General features: G+C 29.8%; 1 protein-coding gene across 2 annotated transcripts in view; it reads right to left on the bottom strand.

The window, feature by feature from the left end:
* The window catches only part of LOC117172744 (potassium voltage-gated channel subfamily H member 2), a 198,320-nt gene that overhangs the window by 25,384 nt on the left and 148,061 nt on the right, over positions 1–24,875 (bottom strand). Inside the window, exons 10-12 of one of the 2 annotated variants that reach the window (XM_033360932.1) lie at positions 7,171–7,414; positions 3,406–3,587; positions 2,452–2,472 (exon numbers count right to left, since the gene is read on the bottom strand). In XM_033360932.1, the coding sequence (XP_033216823.1) occupies positions 2,452–2,472; positions 3,406–3,587; positions 7,171–7,414 (447 nt within the window). The remainder of the gene's footprint in view (positions 1–2,451; positions 2,473–3,405; positions 3,588–7,170; positions 7,415–24,875) is intronic. The other variant, XM_033360942.1, reaches the window with a different exon arrangement.

The raw sequence follows: 24,875 nt of genomic DNA, 5'->3' as shown, positions 1-24,875 counted from the left end.
TTTGAAAATGTATGTACTTTGTGAAAAATTTACTTTTTGTAGAACATTAATCTTTATGGTTTCCAAATTTATCTTTTTATGTAAAATTTGATTATTCCAGTTGAATACTCATTATTTTGGTTGGAAATTCCTAAGTTTGGTTGAAAATTAATTCATTCAAATGCCAAATTAATGTCCGTTTTTGGTTGAAAATTGATATTTTCTTGTTCAAAATTTAACAGTTTGGATGAAAATTTGTCTTTTTTAATAAAAAATTCCACTATTTCTTTGAAAATTCACATATCTTGTTAAAAATCGATTTTTTGTAGAAGATTATCTTTTTCTTTGCAAGCTAATGCTTTCGTTTAAAAACTCTTCTTTTCGGTTCAAAGTTCAAATATTACAGTTAAATATTTATCATTTTAGTTAAAAACTCATTTTTCAGGTTGGAAATAAAATTTTTTTATTGAAAATTTCTCATTTTAAGCAAAAATAAATTTTTTGCTTGAAATATGAGCTACTAGATTGAAAACTTGTTTCTTCTTTTGATTGAAAGGAACTTTTTTGCCCAAAATTTAAATATTTTGTTGAAAATTTATTTCTTTTTTGGTTGAAAATCGTTTTGTTTTCTAAACTAAACATGTAACTATTATAACCGTTCAATATTCCATAATTTTATGTAAAAATAAATCTCTTTGGTTGAACATTCATCTTTCTGGTAAAAAATTTAATTATTCTAGTTGAAGATTCATAATTTTAGTTGAAAATCAATTTCTTTGGTTTAAAATGCAACTATTCCAGTTCAATATTTACAATTTTATTTAAAAATTCATTACCCTATTTGAAAATATAACTATTTTTTGGCAGCTATTTTTTTTTAAGTTAGTTCTTTTATGGAAAGTAATTTTCTAACTGAAAATTTAACGAATTCCAATTGAATATTTCATAGTTTTATTTGAAAATTCTTCTGTTTGGTTGAACATTGATTTTTTAAATTTAAAACATAATTATTTAAGTTTTGATTGACAATGTACCTTCTTTAGTAAAAATTATTTCCTTGTTGTACAAAGTTCATTATTTTAGTTGAAAATTCATTAGTTAGGTTAAAAATTGAACTAATTACTTAAAAATTCGTTTTTTTCAAAATGCATTTTTCAACTAAAGGTTTAACTTTTCCATTTTTATGTTTGAATTTGATTTTTTTAGTAGAAAATCAAATTATTTGTTTCAAAACTAATTTATTTTGTTATCTTTTGCTCTGAAGTGTTAAAGGATGTTTAGAATGAACATCAAGAATTAAAATAAATATTTGCATTTAGGGGCAAGTATAAATACGTTACTTTTAGTTGTCCGGAAAAATTAAAAAACTTGACCCGGAAAAACCGGGAAATGACCGAAAATTTGAAATGGGCCGTCGAGTCACCACCCTGTAAATATTTAAAAAGTTTCGAATTATCCAAAAGTAAAAAAACAATCAAGAATATCAAGTGCAAAACTACATTAAACGCACAGTCTTCAATTTTTTTTTATTTACAAACTATTTATCATACTTTTTGGTACTCACTTAGTAACATTTCGTAAATAATAATAATTAAATCATTTAAAAAACGGCTGAATATCTTTTTTCTTTACATACGTTTACAGTATTTCAAAATTATCCGAAATTAATAAACAATAAATAAAATACGAGTGTAAGAAAAAATAATAATTTTTACTGACAAAATATCATTTTCTGCTATAAAAAACCTACATGAAACACACAGTTTTCAATCTATCCAATTCTTGAATGCTGCGTTTCTTACTCAATAATCAATGCAGAATAAAGTTTCTACAGTCCAATTTAAGATATCTAAAAAATTTCCTAAATAATCTTACTTATTTCGAAATTTGTTTGAACATTAAATACTTTAATATCATCAGAAAGAAGTATGTATGTATGAAAATTATAAAGGCTCACCGTGCTTATTATTATTTAAATTATTGAGTAAATTAGTTGGAACGTATTTAAAAATTTGACCCTAAATCAGAGTCGTGAAATTGAAACATGAATTAGAGTCATATTTATGGTTCGACTTTTTGAATAGGAGAATTAAATAAAAATCGCACATTACCATATTCTGAATAATGTACCACCCAGACTGTAAATTACCAGTTCTCATTGGAAATATTGAAGAATATGATAGAAGCTAACTTATCAAAAATAAAATTTTTCTAATTGGCTTTTTCTGATTTACCAAGAGATCTTCGAGGCATCGTCTCCGTTAGTAACCCATGAAACGGTGCAGAAGATTTTGAGAATTGGTGGTGTGGTCATAAGCGTATGTATAATGTACATAAAGAATATATTAAACATGATAAATATAAACGTGTCTTGTGTAGTGTAAAATAAAAAAGTTCGTTGCTTTTGGTGGATTTATTGTAAGACTGATTATCAAATCTGCGTTGAAACACAAACGTCAGGCTGTGACTAACCTCATCCTTGTCCAAGCCGAGCTACGAAAACGTTAAACTGAGGTTAAATTTCTTTCATCTCGCTTTCTGCAATCGTCGTCTTTTAATTAAAAAATCTACTTCAAATTTTCTTTTCTATTGCAACAGAAATTATTTTCTATTTTATTTGCATTAGTTCTATCATTTTTCTTCCTCCTATCTGCAATCGCGAGATGTTGTTTAAAAATATAAATACAAAGAAGGAAGATTAAAGTAACGAAAGTTGGTTTTCAAAATAATGATACAGGAAAGAAAGACTCAACAAATTAGGACAGTTTACGCCAGAGAAATTCAGGGAGGAAGAAGAGGTTCTCAGAAAAACTTTAATCTATTTTCACTCATTAGTAGCCGCTTTTTCCACGTTTTTATTCAGTCGTAATTCACGTGTAAGTACAACATTGAGGTAAACTTAATTATAATTTAAATAATGCCTGTATTTTTAATTAAGGGATTGGCTTTTATTGCCTGGGATGTTGTACTCACGCGTAAATGGAATGAATACCGTGTAATTCCACTGATTAAATTCCAATGAGAAAATCATTCAGCACCGAGGAATGATAAAAGTAAGAAATAAAGTGAAAATACTAAACGCCAATCCGCTAAAAAACATATATGGACACAGATTTTAGGTTTGACATATCAACCTATCGGGCTTACGAACTAACACTGACATTCGAAAAATAACACCCGGGATGACTTCGAGCAGAAGCCACGTTTTTGTTCAAAACACAAAAAATGTATGAAAATTAACAAAAAAAATGTATTATTTTCGTAAAAAAGAAAAGATACATGTATTTAAAAATCTTTTCGAAAGCTCATTAGAATCTCTGGATGTTGCACTTCTTTTTTTCAAACATAAATTGACGTGCCTTCTGCGAAATATTCCCTCGTTTCGAAAAATATTTTGCAAGTCGAAAACAAGCAGAAGAGGTTTACCTCGTCCGTATCAGAGCCGAAGAGAAGAAGGTCGAAGGGTATGGCAGCCACAAGGTCGATGATGAACCAACCTTTGAGGTAATGGACGGCTATCTTCCCTGGATGGGAAACCACCTCGTCGTTGCTATTGACGAAGGTCGTACGAAAATTTATGAGTATGTCCACGATGAATGTGACGTCAACTGAAAAGAAATTATTTAAATTTGAAAGCAGGAACAACAAATTTCTTGATTTAAAACAATTTTAATATTTTTCAAAGATTATTCTGAAACGAGACACACTCGAAAAATTTCAAATCTATTTTTTAAAAGGTCAAAAAAGTGCCTTATTACGAATATCTTGGGTCGTTTTTTGAAATCTGGGTCAGTATTTGCTAAAACAATTTTTTAAACAATTCCAGTATTTATTCACCAAAAAATCGAGGATAGATCTCTTGAAAGGAAAAAAATCTTTCAATCAAATGAAAACTTCTCTCCGTAGATTGTTGTTAAAAATCTGCTATTATTAAGTGGAAATCGTTTAGACTCTTTATTTCTTAATAAAAAATCATCCAGATCAATTAGTGTCATAATATTCCTTGAAATTGTTGTAAACACTATATTTACCATTAATTACATTATTTATTGTTCATAATCTCTCTTGCTAAATTGTTTATAAAAATTTATATCAATGATGATACTCAATGACCAGAATAGTTTATTGGTTAAAATTTTCAGTATTGTGATATTTTCTCTTGCGAAGAGCCTTTTTTATTCACGGCCTTATAAACAATGTATTTTTTTATATTTATACGCTCTCCGAAAATCCAGAATTTTCAAGTTATAATCCATGACATTTTTGCATGCAAGGTGGCCGTTTTAATCAAAGAAAAAATTCCCCGTCAATGAAATTAAAAAATTCGAACTGTAAAACTAAATATTTTTCCATTTAAAGTTATAAAAGCTTAGCTGTAAATCATTTGCATTAATTTAACATTTTTTCGACATTATTGTAGTCTTTGTGAAATCTTTTAGAACCATCGGAAATCTTTGCGAAGTATTTTAAATCTTTTCGAAATCTTTAGAATAATTATTAAAATTTCTGTGAAATCGTTTAAGCCTTTGTGAAACCTTTTTAATCTATCCGAAATCTATGTGACATCTTTGCAAAAAATTTGGAATATTTTTGAAATAATTGATAATATTTGTAAAAATAAATGAACTATTTTAAAAATCATTAAATTCTTGCTAAAATCTTTGCGAAAATTTTTTAAACTTTGCGAAATCACTCTAATCTTTGTCAAATCTTTCTGAAATCTTTAAGAAGGATTTGAAATATTTTTGAAATATTTGATAATATTTGTGGAAATATTAATATCTTTGTGAAATCTTTGGGAAATCATTCATGTCTTTGTAACATATTTAGAATGTATGCCAAATCTTTGCGAAATATTTAAAACCTTTTATATAATTGGGAAATGATTGAAATCTTTCGGAAAACCTTGGAAACCTTCGCCAAGAAATATTGGAAAATTTGATAATATTTGTGAAATTATAGAAATCTTTGGAAAATCATTAATGTCTTTGTACAATATTTTGAAGCTATCAAAAATCTTTGCGAAATATGTGATACGTTTTTGAAATCTTTGATATCTTTGAGAAATCATTGAAATTTTTCTGAAATCTTTGCAAAATATTTGAAATGTTTGTGAAATTATTGAAATCGTTGCGAAATCATTGAAATCTTTGTGCAATCTTTGAAATCTATCAGAATATTTAAAGCTATCCAAAATCTTTGCGAAATATTTGAAAAATCATTGAAATTTTTGTGAAATCTTTGTCAAATCTTTCTGAAATATGCAGGAATCTTTTTGAAATCTTTGGGAGGCAATTGAAGTCTTTGTAAAGTATTTTTAATCTATCTAAAATCTTCATGAAATATTTGAAAACTGTGAAATATTTGAGTAATCATTAATATATTTTTGAAATCGTTGGGAAATTATAGAAATCTTTGAAAAATCTTCTTAATCTATCCGAAATCTTTGCGAAATATTTGAAAACTGTAAAATTTGTAAGAAACCATTGCAATTTTTGTCAAATCTTTTTGAATTTTTACGAAATATTTGAAATATTTTTTTACTTTGTGGTAATATTTGTGAAATTATTGAAATCTGTTTGAAATCTTTGGCAATATGAATTTTATACCTGTAATAATTATTATTTACTATTTATTTATATTATCTATTATTTATTTACAATTTGTGATGGTAGAGACACTGGGCTGGTGGTAGAGATTGTTAGGAAGCATGTGTGCGAGTGAAACAGAAAGATAGAGTGACTTTGTGAAAAAGACAGATTATGTGAGAAAGAAAGTAATAGTGTGAAATAGAAAGTCTACTGAGTGAAAAATACAGTCTGTGTGAAGAACAGATTTAAAACGTAAGAAATAAATTCACTGAACGAGAGTGGTAGAGACACTGGACTTGTTGCGGAGAGTGGTAGGTGGCATGTGTGTGAGTGAAACAGAAAGATAGAATTTCTGTGTGAAAAAGACAGATTATGTAAGATAGAAAGTAGGAGTGTAAAATATAAAGTCAGTAACCAAGCGAGAGAGACAAAGTGACAAAGTGAGTGGGGTGTTGAAAGAGGGAATATAATGATATAGAGATACTTGACTAGGATGAACGAGTATAAAAGGACGTCTGTGTAAGCGAGCTAGAGAGTTTGTGAAAGTGAGATAATGTGTCTATGTAAAAAATACAGTTTGCGTGAGGAACAGATTCAAAATTTAAGAAAGAAATTTACTGAGCGAGAAAGAGGGAGGCGATTTTTGGAGTAACAGAGAGGGGAAGGAAATAGAGATATAGAGAGTGGTAGAGACACTGGACTAGTGGCGGAGAGTGGTAGGTGGCATGTGTGTGCGTGAAACAGCCAGATAAAGTTTCTATGTGAAAAAGACAGATTATGAAAGTGAGAAAAAGTGCCTGCGTCACTGAGCGAGGGAAATATGGGGGGGGGGGAGAAAGAGTAACAAGGAGAGTGAGAGATGAGAGATATAGTGAGTGGTGGAGACACTGGGTTTGTGAAAGACAAAGTATAAAATTTAGTCATTAAAGGAAAAAAATAAATATAGTTGGCAAGAGTGATAAAGAGAATGAAATAGGAGGGAGAGTGGATGGATAGAGATTGTGTGAGAATAAAAGATAACAAGAGATTGCATAAGGGTTCAGAAAAACAGAGGAAAAGGGGTAAGAGACGCGACAAAAAGTGTCTGTTTTTGGAGGGTAGAGGGGGCGTGGAATTAAAGTGCGTAAAGGAAGATGGTCGACGATGAAACAAAGATGATGTTCCAAGGAATCTGTATTATCATCAGAGAATAACATAAATTCTTAACGTCTTTTCAGACTAAATGGCGTTATGCATTAAAAATGGTTTAAATTGTATTTTTTCTGAAAAAAGATCTTCTCCTTCGCTCCGCTGAAAAGACGTTAAGAATCTCTGTTCTACTCTGATGATAATAGAGATTCCTTGATAAATTTAATTTGTAACACCTGGAAAAATAATGCGTGTCTTTCTGAAAAAGGATTGTTTTTTCAATCTTTCTAGTAGTTTAAGGGAAAAGCACCAGACTGGCAATCGGAAGTTCTGTAGTTCGTTTCCCAATGGAGCGAAGGAGAAATTTAAAAAAAATGTAATTTAAAAAAAAAATGATAATGTTTCCAGGTCCACTACTAACGTTTTCACGTGTAATAACAAAAATAAAAAAATATAAATAGGAAGAGCTCACCTATGAGGTCGATGATGACAATCGGATCCTCGCCGTACTTTTTACTCTTCACTCTGTTATAATCTGGTTCAGCGAGTAGAAATGCGGCAACATAGGGTGTAAAAATTGCAGTGTACATCACAAGAATAAGAATCACCCAATCCCAGACGGCCTTGAAGGGTGAATAATGTAAAATTGTCCACTTGTGCACTCTGGGAGATTGAAGTTTGTAATCGGGCAGAACGTCAGCACCAAGAGACAGCACCTGTAGAAAAATATCCCCGTCCTTGTAAAAAAGTTCTATCAGTTTGAAAAATGCATTTCTTTATTGACTAGCTTCTTGCATATGTTATTATCGGCAATATGTCAAAAAATTAGTTTCAAACCAATAATGAAAATTATTTATTTGCTGAATATTCTCCTTGAATAGAAAATATCAGAGACTAATGGAAAAGTGAAGACGTTTTCTTTGTTCGAAGAATAATCATTTCTAATCAATGAAAATGTGTTCTATTAGATGGTACTTTCTATTCCAAGTGTTTTATTTGTCCTTTTACATTGTGAAATAATTTTAAAAATTCATAAATTCTGATTTCATAACTCGTCTTTCGCACGTGCCAGATGTACTTTACAATATCACATTATCTTCTCCCGAAGCTTGAGACTGAGTAATACTAGCACGTGCACCTAACTTTTGGCATCTTTTCAAAAACTTTCTTCATTTATTCTCGGTTGCTGACCTGCCTGGCACAGAAGTGTTTCGGCTCACTGATAGAGCTCTCCGCCATCAAAAACAATCCGATACGAAGTAACAGAAACAAAATCACTTCAAATCACTTAATCCCTCAATTTCCCTCAATTATCGTTGCGGATCAAATTGCAGCTTTTAAACTACCCAACATTTTCCCCACTTGTAGACTCCATCTCTCTTCATTTTATCCATTCCACTCATTTCATATTTTTAACCACATTCGATTCACCAATGATTTTTGATGTAATTATTTTTTTAATTTCCTGTTAATTCATTTGAATTAATTTAATATTAAAAAACAATGTTTGTCGCGCATGATTGCGCATGTAGTGTCCTGCCTCGAGGCTCGATTCACACTGATGTAATATAAGCTGGAAGGGTAGAATTCGATTGGTATGAGGTGGTTGGAGCCTAGTTATAGAACTATAGTTTAAAGGCACCCCCTTCGTCACACCCTCCGCCATATTTTGAGCTCGCATCCTATATCCCACCGCAGTTTTACTCGAGCTCTATTACCCTAATAGGCGAACGTTGCATCACGACCTCGCTTAGAACTTAGACTCTTGAAGCAATAACAACCTCTCACGGTTTCGTGTCGACGATTGAGGTGCGGATACTTCTAATCTCGATTAACTTGGCCTCTTTAATCCTTCGACTCTGCTTCATACTAACTACCTTCCCTCTGCATAGATTCTAATCTAGAAGGTTTGCAGGACTAATCTGAGTATATTCACAAATATGGCTTAGACAAGGCTCTGTATAGACAGCGTAATCAGGAATATCTATTCTGGGCCCAGCCAGTCGATAGTTAGCTTAGTCAAATCTGGACTAGATTCGGTTTTTTCTAGGCAGCCTAATCTAAAAGAACTATATTCTAAACGAAACCAGGTAAAAATGAGCTTTCTGCTGGCAATGTACTAAGATCTAAAAATTTCAAATGTAAAGTGCAGACAAATTTTAGAGTCTTATCTCAAATCTGGTTCAGGTCGAAATCTTTCTAGATTGCCTTTTCCGAAAGGTCTCTTCTGGACAAAACTAACCGCTGCCCTGCTTTCCAGAAAATTAAAGTTTCTGAGTTTTTATATGCTAAGTCTTTTTAGAAGGAAAGACTGTGTTTGTTTAGTCTAACTAACAAAAGCCAGATTACCGCCAGACTCAATAGTCTAATTTAGATCTTGACCAGCGTACAGTGGGGCACAACAAAATCAATTTATCCGAGGACATATTTTTTGCTCCGCTAAAAACATTTCAAATTTAAATAATTCCCAAAATAAAAAATCAATAAAAGTGAAATTAGTTGTATTTTCAAAAAAATCCTCTTCAAGATATTTTTTTTAGTTGAGGGGCCATTTAAGTTTTGATATAAAAAAGATATTCCCTTAAGATAATTAACCCCTGAAACAGGAAAGTTCGAATATAACATGTATTATTCATATCCTACCTGGTGCCTGGTGCAGTTGCCTCAAGAAATCGTGACTACGACTCATGACCTGCAATTCTCGTTCCAATGACCCACAGACACGGCAGAGTTCAAATAAAAAAAAATTAATATGAACTAGTTTTTTAAACTTCGACATTTTAAGATGAAAATATTTCCAATGAATCAACATGATTTAGAAAATAATTTACTTTTTATAATAAAATGGTCTGTTTATAATAAAAAACGATCAGGATTAAGATTTTTCAGTTGTTTATATTGAAAAAAAAATGTTACTGTGCATTAAGGAATATTTTTTCTGAGTGAAGAATGACATTAAGAATGGCATTTAGTCGATAAATTGGAAACGCATGGGAGGGGTAACTTGTTGCCGAGACGATGAACCCAGTCGTGGATATAGTTACACTTAAAAGAAAAACTCGCCTGCAATCTGTTGATCGTAAAATACAGAAAGGAAAAACAGGAAAAAAACTTTTCATATTTTGGGCCATTTTGTATTTTTAAATTGTTTTTTAGATTACTTCCAGGCCTGAAGATTCCCTTTTTCAACCAGGACCTACGTCTAAAAATTAGGAAATCTACACGTCCTAACCATCAAAATCACAGGATAAATTTAGAATAAATTCTAATAGTCGAAAACATTGTATAATAAATTTAGAAAACTTACTCTAGCAGAAAAGGTAGCTGAATTAATTTTAAAGGTTGTTTGAAAATCCCTTAAACATTCAAACACGAAATTCGACATGTCCTACCATGCCCTAACAACTAAAATCATGGGAAATTTTTGTATCATACTATTGTGGTCCGAAAACACTTTTAAATAAACGGAGGAAACCTGAACAACTAGCAGATGAAATTACTAAATTTATTTTAAGGGTTGTTTTACCAACTCCTAAACATGCAAATAAGGAAATTCACATCTTATAGCAACTAAATTAACGGGAAATTTTTCGAATTTACTATTAAGGTCGGAAATCACATTGCAATTAAAACTACGTGAGATTTTTTGATTATACCATGGAAATCAGAAATCAATTCACAGTGAACGTGCAAAACATATCCTAGCAGAGAAAATCCTTTAACTTATTTTAAGGTTCGTTTTATCGTGAATTGATTTTTGACCTCAATAGAATAAGTAACAAATCTCGCGTGATTTTGGTTGTTAGGAAATGCCGATTTCCTTGTACGAATGTATCGGGGAGGTTGAAACAACCCTTAACATAATGTTAATGACTTTTCCTGATAGTATATTTTTCTCAGGTTTATTGTGAATTGTTCTTCGACCCTAATAGTTTAATCAAAAAATTTTCCGTGATTTAAGTTGTTAGGAAATGTCGATTTACTTCTGTTAAGTCTTTAAGGGATGTTAAAGCAATCCTCAAAATAAATTAAAACATTTTTGGTGTTATTTTCGTCAATTTGGCTGACCAATTTTTACTGATAAATCAAGAATTACCACTAATCAATCATCAGTTTACGCTGATGTTAAAGTAATATCCTACTAATTTATGCGTCATTTTCACTAGTGAATCAATAATATCCACTTATAAATAAGTCATTTTCACCGATTAAGAAGCAATCTTTCTTGATGAATCAGTAATATTATCTCATAAGACCGTGATTGCTGCTGAGAAATCATTGGATTTCACCTAAAAATCACTATTTTTCACTGATAAACCAATAATTACCACTGTTGAATCCAAAATTTTCACTGAAATATTAAAATTTTTACATTCATTATTCATTATTTTCACTGATAAATCAGTCATTTCTATGGAAAAATCACTAATCCTGAATAATAGATCAGCGAATGGCATTGTCTAATCAGAAGTTATAACTGATATTTCAGGAAATTTGACTAATAAATAAGAAGTTTCCACTGATTACATAAATTAGTCCTTTGAACTGATAAATAAATAATACTGTCCACTCATAAATAGGCAATGTTCTCTAAATAAAAAGCAATTTGCATTGAATTCAATCATGTTTGCTGACAAAAAAGTGATTGTGGCTGATAAATCAGTTTGTCTCAGTAAAAAAAATCACCAATTTTTACATTTAAATCAGTAATTATCATTATGTATTCAAAAGTTTGTATACAAAAATTCAAAGATTTTAATTCATAAATCAGTTATTTTTACTGATGATTCAGTAATTTTCATAAATAACTCACTGGTTCTCACTGATAGAGCAGTGACTGTTATAATTAAATCACATGATATAACTGGTATTTCAATCACTCTCACAGATAAATAAGTATTTTAGGCTAAACAGCAAGTATCACCTACTAGTAAGTGAGTCATTTTCACTGATAAATCAATTATGTCTACTCAAAAATAAGTAATATTCAAAGATTAAGAAGCAAAATGTCAATGATAAATCAGCAATGTTTGCCGATAAATCAGTGATTATTGCTGATAAAACAGTGAGTTTCACTGGAAAAAGAAGTCATTTTCACTGATAAATTAGTCATTATAATTGAATAATCAAGTGTTCAATAACCAATAAAATGATTTTCATTCATAAATTGGTCATTTTCACTTACAATTCAGTAATTTTCATTGATAATTTACTAATATTCATTGACAGATCAGTGATTGGCATTGTTCAATCAAAATTTATGACTGATATTTCAGGAAACTTTACTGAAAAATAAGAATTTTCTACTGAGGCGAAATTAATATTGACTAATAAATTAGTTTTTTCCAATGATACATCAATAATAATTTCCACGCATAAGTAGGTAACTTTTACTGATTAAACAGCAATTTTCATTGCAGTCGGACATATTTGCTGACAAAAAAGTGATAGTAGTTTAAAAATCAGTTTGTTTCACTAAGAAATCACTCATTTTCACTGATTAATCAGTAATTATCATTATTAGATCAAAAGTTTTCAATAAAAAATTTAATGATTTCTATTTATAATTAATTTATTTTCACTGATAATTCAGTAAGTTTCATGGATAAATCACTAATGCTATAACTTGTATTTTAATTATTCTCACTGACCAATCAGTATTTAACGTTGATTAGTGAGTGTGATCTACCGATAACTGAGTCCTTTTTACTGATAAATCAATAATAAACACTCATAAATAAGTAATTTTTCATGATTAAAAAGAAATTTTCATTGATAAATCCGTAATATTCGTTTATAGAACATTGACTGTTACTCACAAACCGCAGTGGTTTTCACTTAAAAATAACTAATTATCACTGATAGATCAGTAATTATTGCTGTTTAATCAAAAACTTATTCTGATAAATTAAAAGGTTTACATTCATAAATCAGTTATTACCACTGATAAATCAGTAATATTGTTTTATAAATTCCTAATCCTCACTAATAGATCGGCGAATGACATTGCCTAATTGAAAGTTTGACTGATTTTTGAGTACCTAAAAAAAATGAGTACCTAACTTTTCAATTTGTTTTTGTTTAAATAAAAAAATTGATTATTTTGACTGATTATCCAGTAAATATAAGTTTACACTCAAAAGTTTTCAATACAAAAATTTATTGTATTTTAGATTCATAGATCAGTTATTCTTACTGATAATTCAGTAATTTACATTGATAAATCACTAATCCTCACTGATAGATCAGTAATTGGCATAATTAAATCAAAGGCTATGACTGGTATTTCAATAATTCTCACTAATAAATCACCTTTTGATAAATTAGGCATTTTCACTGATGATTCAATAATATCCATTAATAATTAATTATTCTTCAAACGATTAAGGAGCAACTTTCATTGATAAATCATTAACCCTCAATATTATATCAGTTATTATCATTATTTAATTCGAAATTATAACTAATATTTCAGTAATTTTTACTAACAAATTAGCATTTCATGCTGATCAGTAATAATTACCAATTAATAAATAAGTCATTTCCACTGATAAATAAACAAGTTAAACTAGTAATTTTTCTCATAATTATCAGTAACAAATCGACTTTATGGTGCAAAAGTCCTCCTAGGCCTCTCCAATTTTCACTTATATATCATTCATGCTTACTAATAAAATAATAATTCACATCAATAAATCAGTGATTTCAATATAAAAATTACTCATCTTAACTGATAATTCAATAATTTACACTAAAAATAAGTGCTTCTTACTAAAAAAAAATCAGCTATTTTCCCTGATAAAACACATTTTTTTACTACTTTGTTTCGAGCATCTGACATAAACAAGCCACTACATCCCGCAGCTTCTGAACACAAAAATAAACATGAAACATAAAGTAGAATTCACATTATAAATTAAAATTGATAGCGATCATCTGTCACTGTGACATTTTTTTCAAGCACTATAAACTTCGAAAATAGGTTACAGCAATAAACTACGTTCACTAAAGCTGTCGTTTAACGGAAGATTACGGAAGTTGCTGTCAAAAGTGCAAACTCTGTTCTAGATCTTCAAGTTTTAAATAACAAAGTCCATGGTCAGTTCTAAATTGTCAATTTTATTGTTTTAAGTTGGAATTATTATAGAGAATAGGGTACAAAAAAGGTCCAAACTTATTTTTTTTGAGTAAAAATGCTTTTCTTTTTTTCAAATTATGAATTAATCTTTTTATTTATAGCAACAAATAAATACAAAATTATTTAGACCATCAATTAGGGCATATATTAAAGTTATAAGGCAACAATTTTAACAATTTCTTGTTTGAGTGCTTGACATGTCTATAAATAATTGAAAATTATTGTTTTTTTTTTGCATTAGTTAAACATTTCCATTCAAAACGATTTTTTCCAAAATAATATTGCTAGCTAACTGTTATCTTCGGTTCCTGATACATTAGGTCTGCCAATTACTTCTGTGCTTTTAATTTGACGTCTTGTATCTCATGGTCAAATTGACCAGATTTCTAGTTAAATATGCACTTACTGTTTTTCTCTGGTTAAAGTAACCAGAATTCTAGTTAAATTAACCCGAAATTATTTTTAAAACAACGAAAAAATTCTGATTACTTTACCCAGAAAAAATAGTAAGGGCATATTTAACCAGAATTCTCGTTCATTTAATCAGACATATTTTGAGTATACTATACATCAAAGTAATGACACCAAATTCATTTTTAGACCTAATACTATAAAAATTATTCCAATTTTGAAAAAGTTTAAGCGCCAAGAAATTTAGGCTAAGAAATCAGAATTTTTTTAGATTTATACGAAATAATTGACATTTTTTGCCACTTACAGATAGCCAACGAAATTATAACATTTTCTTAACTATATATTGAAATTCTGATACATGTTTGACCAATTTTCTGCAAGATTCATATCAAGCAATAAAATCGTTCTGTTATTATCACCATTATAATTTGGAAAAGTAAATTAAAACGTAAATTATCTCATACACAAAAATTATTACTAGTTTTGAATCATTTTCCTTGCAGTCATAAAACAGTGAAGGGCGAATAATTAAATTTTTTTATTAAAAATATCAAAAAATGACATAAAAATCAATAATTGTAAATTGACTATCAAAAGATATAATAAAAAATTGTAATAAAATTTTTCTTATAGCCAAAAATCAGATGTCTGAAAAAATAGTTTTTCTATCATTTTTAAAATTAAAATAATATTAACAAAGATACCATTTCAAATAATAAAAATTATTCTTAAAGGCGAAGTTTGAAAACTCAAAACAAAGATTTATTTGGACAATGTTTTTTTTTCAATTAAAATTTTTCTTACTGTCGCTTTTTACCAATGTTTGAAAAAAGATTTAATTATTTATAGTATTTCAGGAAAATATTCTTGGCAATTACACTTTTTCAATTTTGAAAGTAAATTTTTTTCTGGCTAAAGTTACCAAAACAGCTTTTTGTTTGTTTTTAACAAATAATGAGTTTTTGTAAACTTTTTTCATAAGAAATAATGTTCCAGCGGCCTTATTTTTGACAAAACTAACTTAAACAATTTTGTTCTTCATTATTTTACTTATATTAAAAAAACGTTTTTTATGTTTTTAAAAAGACTTTTTGTTAGACCATCCTATTGAAAAGTTGTGATTTAGGTTAATAGAAAATTTTCATTTCCTTCTTTCCAGTCCTTAAAGGGTGTTAAAACAATCCTCAAAATAAATTTAAGAAATATTCAGTAATTGTCACGGTTAAATCAAAGCTTTCAAATAATAAATCACTAATATTTACTCATAGATCAGTGATTGCGATTGTTAAATCAAAAGCTATACCTAGAATTTAGAAAGTTTTAACTGATAAGTCAGAGGCCTCAAATGATAAATAAATAATAGCAACTCATAAATAGGTAACTTTCATTGATAAATCAGTCATTTTTACTGATGAAATAATTATCGCCACTAATATATCTAAGGTATTTCTGTGATGAATCAATATCTTTCATGCATAAATCACTGGCAAATCAGTAATTCTCATTGGTATATAAGTGATTTTTATAACTACATGAAAGAATATACCTGGTATTTCAGTAACTCTCGCTGATAAATCAGTAGTTTACCCTAGTCATTAGGAAATATCTACTGATGTATGAGTTATTTTCACTGATAAATCAATAATATTCATATAAAAATAAGTAAATTTCACCGATCAAGGGGAGATTTTCATTGATGAATCGGTAATATTTTTTAATAAATAGTGATTGTTGTTGAAAACACAGTAGTTTTCATTAAACAATCATCTTCACTGATGAATCAGTAAAAAGGCTGCATTATCAAAATTTCTCACTGAAAAATTAAAAGGTTTACATATATAATTCTGTAATTTTCCCTGACAAATCAGTAATGTTCATCGATAAATCACTATCTTCACTAATAGATCAGTGAATGCATTTCCCAATCAAGAGTTATAACTGATACTTCAGTAATTGAAAAAAGTCATCATTTAATCAAATTCAATTACATAAACTATTGTTAAAATAATTATTGTTTATAAACATTTTTCATAGACAATTTTTTTTCTTTGATAAGCCATGAATAATAATATCATTTCAATCTTAAAATTATAGAAACCTCTTTTTCCAAAGACCTAATTTTTGGTACAGCTACCCTAAACAGTTTTTTTATTCATTATTTCACTTATATTTTTCCAGCATAAAAAATTCTTTTCACTTTTAAAAAATGGCTTATTTTGGACCAGCCTGATGGAAAGTCGCGTATCGTATCGCTCATCATTTAATGGATGACAAATGTTCCGCTCAATTTAAGCCCACTCATCCATGGAGAGAGAAAAATAGAAAAAGTGAGCCCATTTTAGTGGGGCGAGGGCCGAGGAAATGAGAAATTGTGATTTTCGTTCGAGCGACCACGCATTCGAGCGAACCTTTCAGAAATGCTTTCAGGAAGTAAAGGGATCTTTCCTGTTGCTTTAAGTGCCCTATAAAAAAAAAATTCGACCGTAATTCGACCCTAAATCAGACCTTAAATCCGGTCGTACTTAGGGTCGTAAAATTGAAACGTTCAGATTTATAAGCAGATAATGATTTAAAGTTTGATTAAAGGTCTAATTGGAGGTCTTATTTACAGTTTGATAACCTAATTTGATCCTGATTTATGTTTCAACCTTAATACCATAAGTATGATTTTATTCAGAGTTTGATGATTAAAAAAGGCTATTGGAAAAACTTGCAAATTGATAAGTTTTTGAAATTCGAAACTGTACAAGAAATAATTGTATGGTATTATAAGTATTTTTTCAGTAAAACATTGTTTTGAAGCATCAAGTTGTGTTTTCGCGCTCGGTCAAATGCATGTGCTATTATTCAAAAGCATATGCTATTTTTTATTATTTTGATGATTCAAATAAAATATTATTAAAATATTAAAAAATTGATCATGCTTTAAATTGTGAAGTGTGATGCTATGATTTCAATATAAAAAAGTGTAACTAGTACATTGCCATAATCTACTGCTAGAAATTTTTGATTCAAAGAACGAAAATATTAATCCAAATGTAAAATACATTTTCCTTTCAAACGTTGAATCTAAAGATTTTTACACCTTTCTGTAGCCTCTGGAAAACACTCCTCCTATTCTCGTATTTTTATTGACATTCAATTCTTAACGATACCCCGCACGTTATTCTAAAATTAAACTGATTGTTAAAATGTGGCTAGAGAAAACTTATTACTAATAACTAAAGAGAAACGCATTTTATTAAAATATTCGCCAGCGCCGAAAATTGAACTCACGCACCGCACGCTTACAAGTCGAACGCCTAATCCCCATAGCTACAATACCACGCGTAGTGCAATATCATAAATGCTTTACGGCATTCATCCGATACCTTAGAAATTAGGAAAAAAGGTTTTTCAATATCGATTTGTTATATATGATTTTTAAAGTACTTACATGATTTCAAATTAAATAGATCTTTAAGAAAAATTCTTTTTAAATTTTTAAAGCCCCAAATGTTAAAAATTTTTCCAGAAAGAAAATGAAATTTTTCAAAGTTTGCATCTCGGTAATTTTTTATTATTTCCAATTTTTAAATTAGGTATAATTAAGCATAATAACATTAATGTAATTTTTTACACTCAAAGTTGTATTACCCGTCTTACCTGTCGAGGGCTTTACATGGTCCCCTTGAGAAAATAATTAATTAATAGAAATTATTTGTTAAATATACCTTTATGAATAAAGATTTTTATCTAGTTTAATTAAAAAATATAGTGCTAAGAATTTAGAATATAAATAATTTTAGTCAAGTAGCACACGACAATATCCTGTTGAGGGCCAGCAGAGGGAAAGCCTAGATTCTTCCAGCTAGATAATCTGGCTGCGCCCTCGTAAGAGCCAATATTTAGTTTAGGCATAAAGAGGCAATTTCTACCCGGGAAACTTTCAGAGAAGGAACTTAAGATGTTTTTTGTTCGACTAAAGATTTTTTGTTCCTCTTTCACCATATTTTATTTTGTTATTAAAACACAAAATATATCACTGGATTCTTGATGTACTTTTAACTGGATATTCTGATTCCAGCATTACTCGTAAGTTTTCTACTGTCTGTAGGTCTGCCCGTAAACCTTAATAATTTGAGAAATTTTTTATAACTTTATAAGTTTTTTTTATCAACTTTTTATTATTTAACACTTGTTTAAACAATTTTCGTTTGTTTAAACAATTACCCCATTGAAATTATTGAAACAGTTACACTCACTTGCTCTTAACATTCGTTAATTGTGTCATTGATTCCAGAAAATAATAAGTTTTTATGATTAACACGGGATAAATTTTTGTAAACAAAAGAAAACTGTTTCAATAATTATTATAAAATATGTGAAAAGAAATATTACTCTTGTAATTCATTAACGGTATCCTTCATCACAAAAAATAATAACTTTTTAAATTTTCCAGGGAACAAAATTATTTAAACAATTCAAAATCGTTAAAAAAATATAGATTGTCGCTTATTAAGTATACATAATTAATGCTAAAAAATAACTGTCTTCAGCATGAATTTGATATAAAACAGCTGATTTGCATTTGATAGGGCAATTTCCGGGCACAGTACAAGGTAGTGGGGGGGGGGGGGGGGGGGGGGGGGGGGGGATCTAAGGCCATTGTGTGGAAATTATTCCTTGAATATTTCTTAAGGGGTGACTAAGTTTAATGTACAAAAAGTTAATAACAAGTACTGCTTTTCATTTGTTCGAAAACTGAGCTTTCCGCGAATTTGAAACCCCATGATAATTTTAAAACCCAGGGGGGCCCGGAATAATGTTTACCGATTTGGAAAGAAGTAAGGAATTTATTTTTCCGTAAAAATCACCAAAAATCGACAGTAATTTTTTATAAGTATAAATTTGGACCACCTAAGTACGAATCTTCAACAACAAAAAATAAAAAATTGCCAAAATTTTTAAATATAGAGGTTATAGGGAATTTTGAGAAAAGAAAGGGGAATAGGGAACTGATAATGTCACGTAGTTTGTATCAATTAAATTGAAAAAAATGAAATGCATTAAAGAAAAAGAATACAAACATTGATTACCGTCGTTAGAACGGAATTGAAAGCCCTCTGCTTCTTGCCTCTCGCAAGATAAGGACGAACTCCAGGAGCAGGCATTTTTACAATAAATGCAAAAGTCATCCTCCGCCCAAGGCGTGAATACTCAACCAGAAAATTCGTTCCAGATATTTCTGAATGTCACTCCATTAACCGTCACCGAAAGAAAATCGAAACACTGTTAAAAAGTTCAATTCCGTTAGATCACAACATTTCGAATTTTCATTGAATTCGCTAATTACTCGAGATTTAACTGAAAATATTTTAAAATTAGAAAAATTAACATGACGAAAATTGGGTGGATTTCTTACAGTGACGGGTTCGTAACTCATCTGAGAGGCGGATTCTTTCTCACTGAGGATGAGAGATGGTCATTTGGGAATGGTGAATAAAAATCGTAAACATAGCTGGGATTTGGTGTTCATGGTCCAAAATATGAGGCCGGAGGTGACTGCAACGAATTCCAGCGGATCTCATTCGATGTTCTATTTTGAACAACTAACGGAGAGACGAAGCAAAGGAAATCAACGGCTACTAACTGCAGCCACACGCTCTCAATCGCGCGGCAAAACTAAACTAAACAGGAGCTTTCGTTTACGCCGCGAAAATCGGTGGCTGATGTTATGCTTGCTTTCAAAAAACATCCGCCCTCGCAAGAGTCTCACCGGTAACGCGTGACAACTCATCGGTGTCCATTTCCCTCCAACAGTTGAATGACTAATCGCCGGTTGTACTCTTTCGCCCACGCGACGCGTGCGGGAAATACCTTCTTCAGCTTCAAAAAAAGGTTCGTACCAAGCCCTGATCAGGGGACCTAATTTAAAAATTCATGAAAACGGACCCTGACTAGACTTGAATAAGGTCGGCCCTGCAAGAAGTAAAAAGATAGAGAAGCTATCATTCCCCTCTTCTCCATCTTATACCAATTTTATTTATCCACGTCAATATTTGTCTCTTTCTCGATTTGTAAATCTAACTTCTCGTCTATTTTTCTAATCTCCTCTTCTTTATTGCATCCTATCCTACGTTTAGCAATGTCTATCTTCTTCTATCTCTTTGTCATTTAAAATTTACGTCTCTCTTTTTCAATATTCCCTTCCCTATCTCATCATAATGTATATCTATCAACATGCATCTTCGATCTATGTGTTAATCTAAATTTACGTCTATCTTCATCGTCTTCTCCATCTCATCCTATCATTTGTCTATCCACGTCAATCTTTTTCTATATCTCTGTCTGTTTAAATTCAAGTCTATCTTTTTTCATCTGCTCTTCGTCAACTAATATTATCCTTGATCTATTCAGGTAAATCTTATTCTATTTCTCTGTCAATCTAAATTCCCGTCAATATTTTTCAATTTCCTCTTCTTTATCTCATCCTTTCCTTTATTCATTCACGTAAATATTTTGCGATCTCTTTTTCAATCCACATTCCCGTTTATTTTTTTCAATCTCCTCCTTCATATATCCACGTCAATCTTTCTAGCGCTTTGTAAATCTAAATTTTTGTCTATCTTTTCCAATCCCTTCTTTCCTAGCGTATTCAATCCTTCACCTATCCACGACAATATTTTTTTTATCTCTGTCAATCCAAAGTCTCTTCTGTCTTTTTGAATCTCTTTTTCTGCAATTCCTCCTATCCTAAGTCTAACAAAGTCTATCCTGTTCTATCTATTTTTCCATCTCAATTCACATATATTCTTTTTAAACCCTCTTCTCCATCTCTTCCTTTCCTTCATTTATCCACGTTAATTTCTTTTCTATCTCTTTGTCATTCTGAATTTCAGTCTATCTTTTTTGATCTACACTTCATCTCAATTTTGTCCTTTATCTATTCACGTCAATCTTGTTCTTTCTGGCTGTCAATCTAAACTCCAATAAATTTTTTTTGTTCTAAATTCGCGTCTTTTTTCTGAATACCCTCTTCTCTATCCCATGCTCTCCTTTATCTATACACGTTAATGTTTTTGTATCCCTCTGTCAATCTAAATTCCCGTCCATCTTATTCAATCTCCTCTTCTTTATCTCGGCCTATCCCATATCTATCAAGTCTATCTTCTTCTATTTCTTTCAATCTAAGGTCACATCTATCTTGTTCTGTCCCCTCTTTTCTATCTCATGCTACCCTCTACATATTCATGTCAATCTTTTTATCTCTTTTAATCTAAAATTACATTCATCTTTTTGAATACTCACTTCTTTACCATGTTGGAAGCAGAAAAATTTGAAAAGATAAAACTAATATTTCTCAATGGGTCACTATAAATTTCTAAAACGCTATCGTTTCTTATTCCTAATCTTAATAATTTTCTATCTGCCTCTAATATCGTGACCGACGATTCTTATCTTTTTTAATCTCTTAGTCTATCTATCTATTACGAATTTCAATATTTTCTAATATCTTTCTCTATCATTCGTAAGCGAGGACACTCATCATTTTCTTTACTTCATTCAATCTCCTTAATATAAATTTTAATCTTTTTCTAACTCTTTTTCTATCTTCCGCGATAAGGTGAACTTATCATTTCCTATCCCTATACATTTAGGAATCTACCAAAAAGTTAAGGAAATTACACTCCGACCCCGTTTTACCGGAACCTGATTTACAGGATAAGGTGGGTCAAGGGAACGAGAGAAAAGTGGCTTCAAGGTCAGTCGAGTTACACAGTTTACAGTTCGGCACTATAAGAAGCCACAAGCAAAAAGAAGAAGAAAAATGGTTCGGTGAACCCAGATTTACCTCGAAGACCATTGAGGATACACCTTGAACGCCCGTTAAAGCAAGGTCCTAGTCTATTTAAAAAATTCATTTGACGCTAACCGACTGATTACACTTGTTGATAACTTCTACCGTTAACAACCAGTGGCAAAACCTTTCAGGTTGACGTGGACAGATAAAGGAAAGGATGAGATAGACAAGAGGAAATTAAAAAAAATAGACGGGAATTTACAGAGAGATAGAAAAAGATTAACGTGGATAGACAAAGGATAGGATGATATAGAGAAGAGGGGATTAGAAAAGATAGACGTGAATTTAGATTGACAAAGAGATAGGAAACGATAGTCGTTGATAGATATAGTATAGAATGAGATAGAGAAAAGTAAATTGAAAAAGATAGACGGGAATTTGAATTAACAGAGATAACAAAGATTGACGTAAATAGGTTCAAAATAGGATGAGATAGCGTAGAGAGGATTGAAAAATATAGACTGAGCTTTAGATTTACCAGAAGATAAAAAAATATTGCCGTTCTAGAAACCTCTAGCAGGGCTCGAATTAAAGGTTTAACCTTTTACTATAAGGTTAAAATATTTAAAAACTTATGGGCCCTTGGGTGGCACACGGTGGGATGAAATAGGTAAACAAGGTTCAAAATAACTTGCAGAAGTCCCCATTAAAGAAATTTGTCTTGTTTCAACTTTTACATTAATAAAAATAGTCTACCTGCTGCATTATTGATTTTCAAGTACTTTTTTGCGTTAAAATGGCTGACTTTTATCGTGAAAACGATGCTCGATCATGCAAACTTTACATCAAATATTTTTAATTATTTTAATAATAATTATTTGAATTTATTTATATCATTATGATTATATAAACAACTTCCGAGTGTGGCTATTTAAAGAAATAAAAACTAATTTTTTTCTTCTAATTTTTTGAAAACTACTTTACTTGTGATTTTCAGTAATGAAAATTTATCATCCAAAATTTTTTATTAATTTTATAAACAGATAAAGTTAACAAAAACCTAGTATAGATATTTTAAACCGCAACAAAATTCGTTTTTTCACGTAATTTTCTTTAAATTTATTGCCAGTGATTTTTCTTTCTCATATTTTGTTATCCAATGTTTTTATTTTTTTTTTAACAAATTGTAAATACAAATGGTACAGTACTGTTTCGTGATGTTCATTTGATGATAAACGAATTTTATCAACATATATTTAATGTGGACATTTAATATCAGAAAAAATTAATTTTTTTGTCGCAATTATTCTCAAATTATATTTCGAGTAATGCTTAGTAATAGTTGTTTCTTTCATTTTTCGAGATGCAGTGTTTTTAAAAAGGAAATTAAAGCAAAAAAATGAAGCAATATCGAATGACAATTTTTTATGATTAGGAAAAGATTTTTCTTTCTTCAAATTTGTACACTGGGAATTTGTTTACAAAATTAATAACAAATATCGGAGAACGAATTATAAAAATAATTGGTGACAGAGTTTAAGAAAATATAAGAGAGAAAATATTTCTTTTTGCCTTTAAATTTCTACACAGGCAATTTGTTTATATTATTTGTTATTAAAAGAATAAAAAATATCAGATGTCTGTTTTTCATCATCACACATCACTGATGGCATAATTTGAGGAAAATTAAGAAAAATAATTGTTTTCTTCATCTTTCAAGTGACCACACTAGGTATTTGTTTATTTAATTTTAGAAAAAAATTTTAAAAATCAGATGATAAATATTGATGATCAAGTATCATTTTTCTGACAAAGGCCAGTAATTTTAACGAAAAAGTGTACTTTGCAAACGAAAAATCCATAATGTAGACTTTTTAATTAGTTTATAAAAATTTAATCAATATAGAGGTTTTATTAATAAGTCAGTAATTGTTACTGAAAAATAAATCAATTTCACTTACAAGCATCTAATATCCACTTAAAAAATTAATAGTACATACTCAGAAATTGTCACTTCTAAATCAGAGCTTTCCACTAATAAATCAGTCGTTTTTACAGACGAAATAATGATCGTTATTAACAGATTTAGGGGTTTCTCTCAGAAAGCAGTATTTTTTACTGATAAAATAATAATTTTTACTGATTAAAAATAGATTTTCACTGATAAATCACTTAATTTTACGGATAAATCACTAATTAACACAGTTTAATCAAAAGATTCCTGTCAAACATCAGTGGTTTCTACTGATTAGTGATAAATATCTAATGATTAATCAGTCAATTTAACTGATATATTCATTCTTTCTGATAGTTCACTGATTTTCATCAAAAACAAACATTAATTGCCACTGATAAATGATTGTACAATCGAAATTTTTCACTGACTAATTAATGGATTTTGACTAATAAATCAGTTATTTTCACTGATAATATAGTCATTATCGTTGATAAGTAACAAGTCTTCACTAATAGATCAGTGATTGGCATTGTTCAATCAGAAGTTATAATTGATGTTTCACTAATTTTTACTGATATCTACTGAAAATCTGTCACTTTTACTGACAACTCAATCATATTTACTCATAAATTCGTAATTTTCGAAAAATTAAATCAATAATAGTATTAACAGAATTATCATTCAATCAGTAACATTGATTAATCATACTAAAAATTATTTTAAAGCTTTCTGCTACAAAATCGGCTGCTTAATCAGTGAACTCTGAATAAAAAATAAGCCGTCTCTGCTTGAATCGAAAATCCATACAGACATCTTCAATTTATATAATGCTATAATTAGTTAATTATTACAATAAAGTGAATTTTTGTAGTTAAATGTAATTAA

Source organism: Belonocnema kinseyi, chromosome 1 (genome assembly GCF_010883055.1).
Source record: "Belonocnema kinseyi isolate 2016_QV_RU_SX_M_011 chromosome 1, B_treatae_v1, whole genome shotgun sequence".
NCBI lineage: Eukaryota > Metazoa > Arthropoda > Insecta > Hymenoptera > Cynipidae > Belonocnema > Belonocnema kinseyi.
Note: the sequence above shows the minus strand (reverse complement) of the source record. Positions and strands in the feature narration are given on the sequence as shown.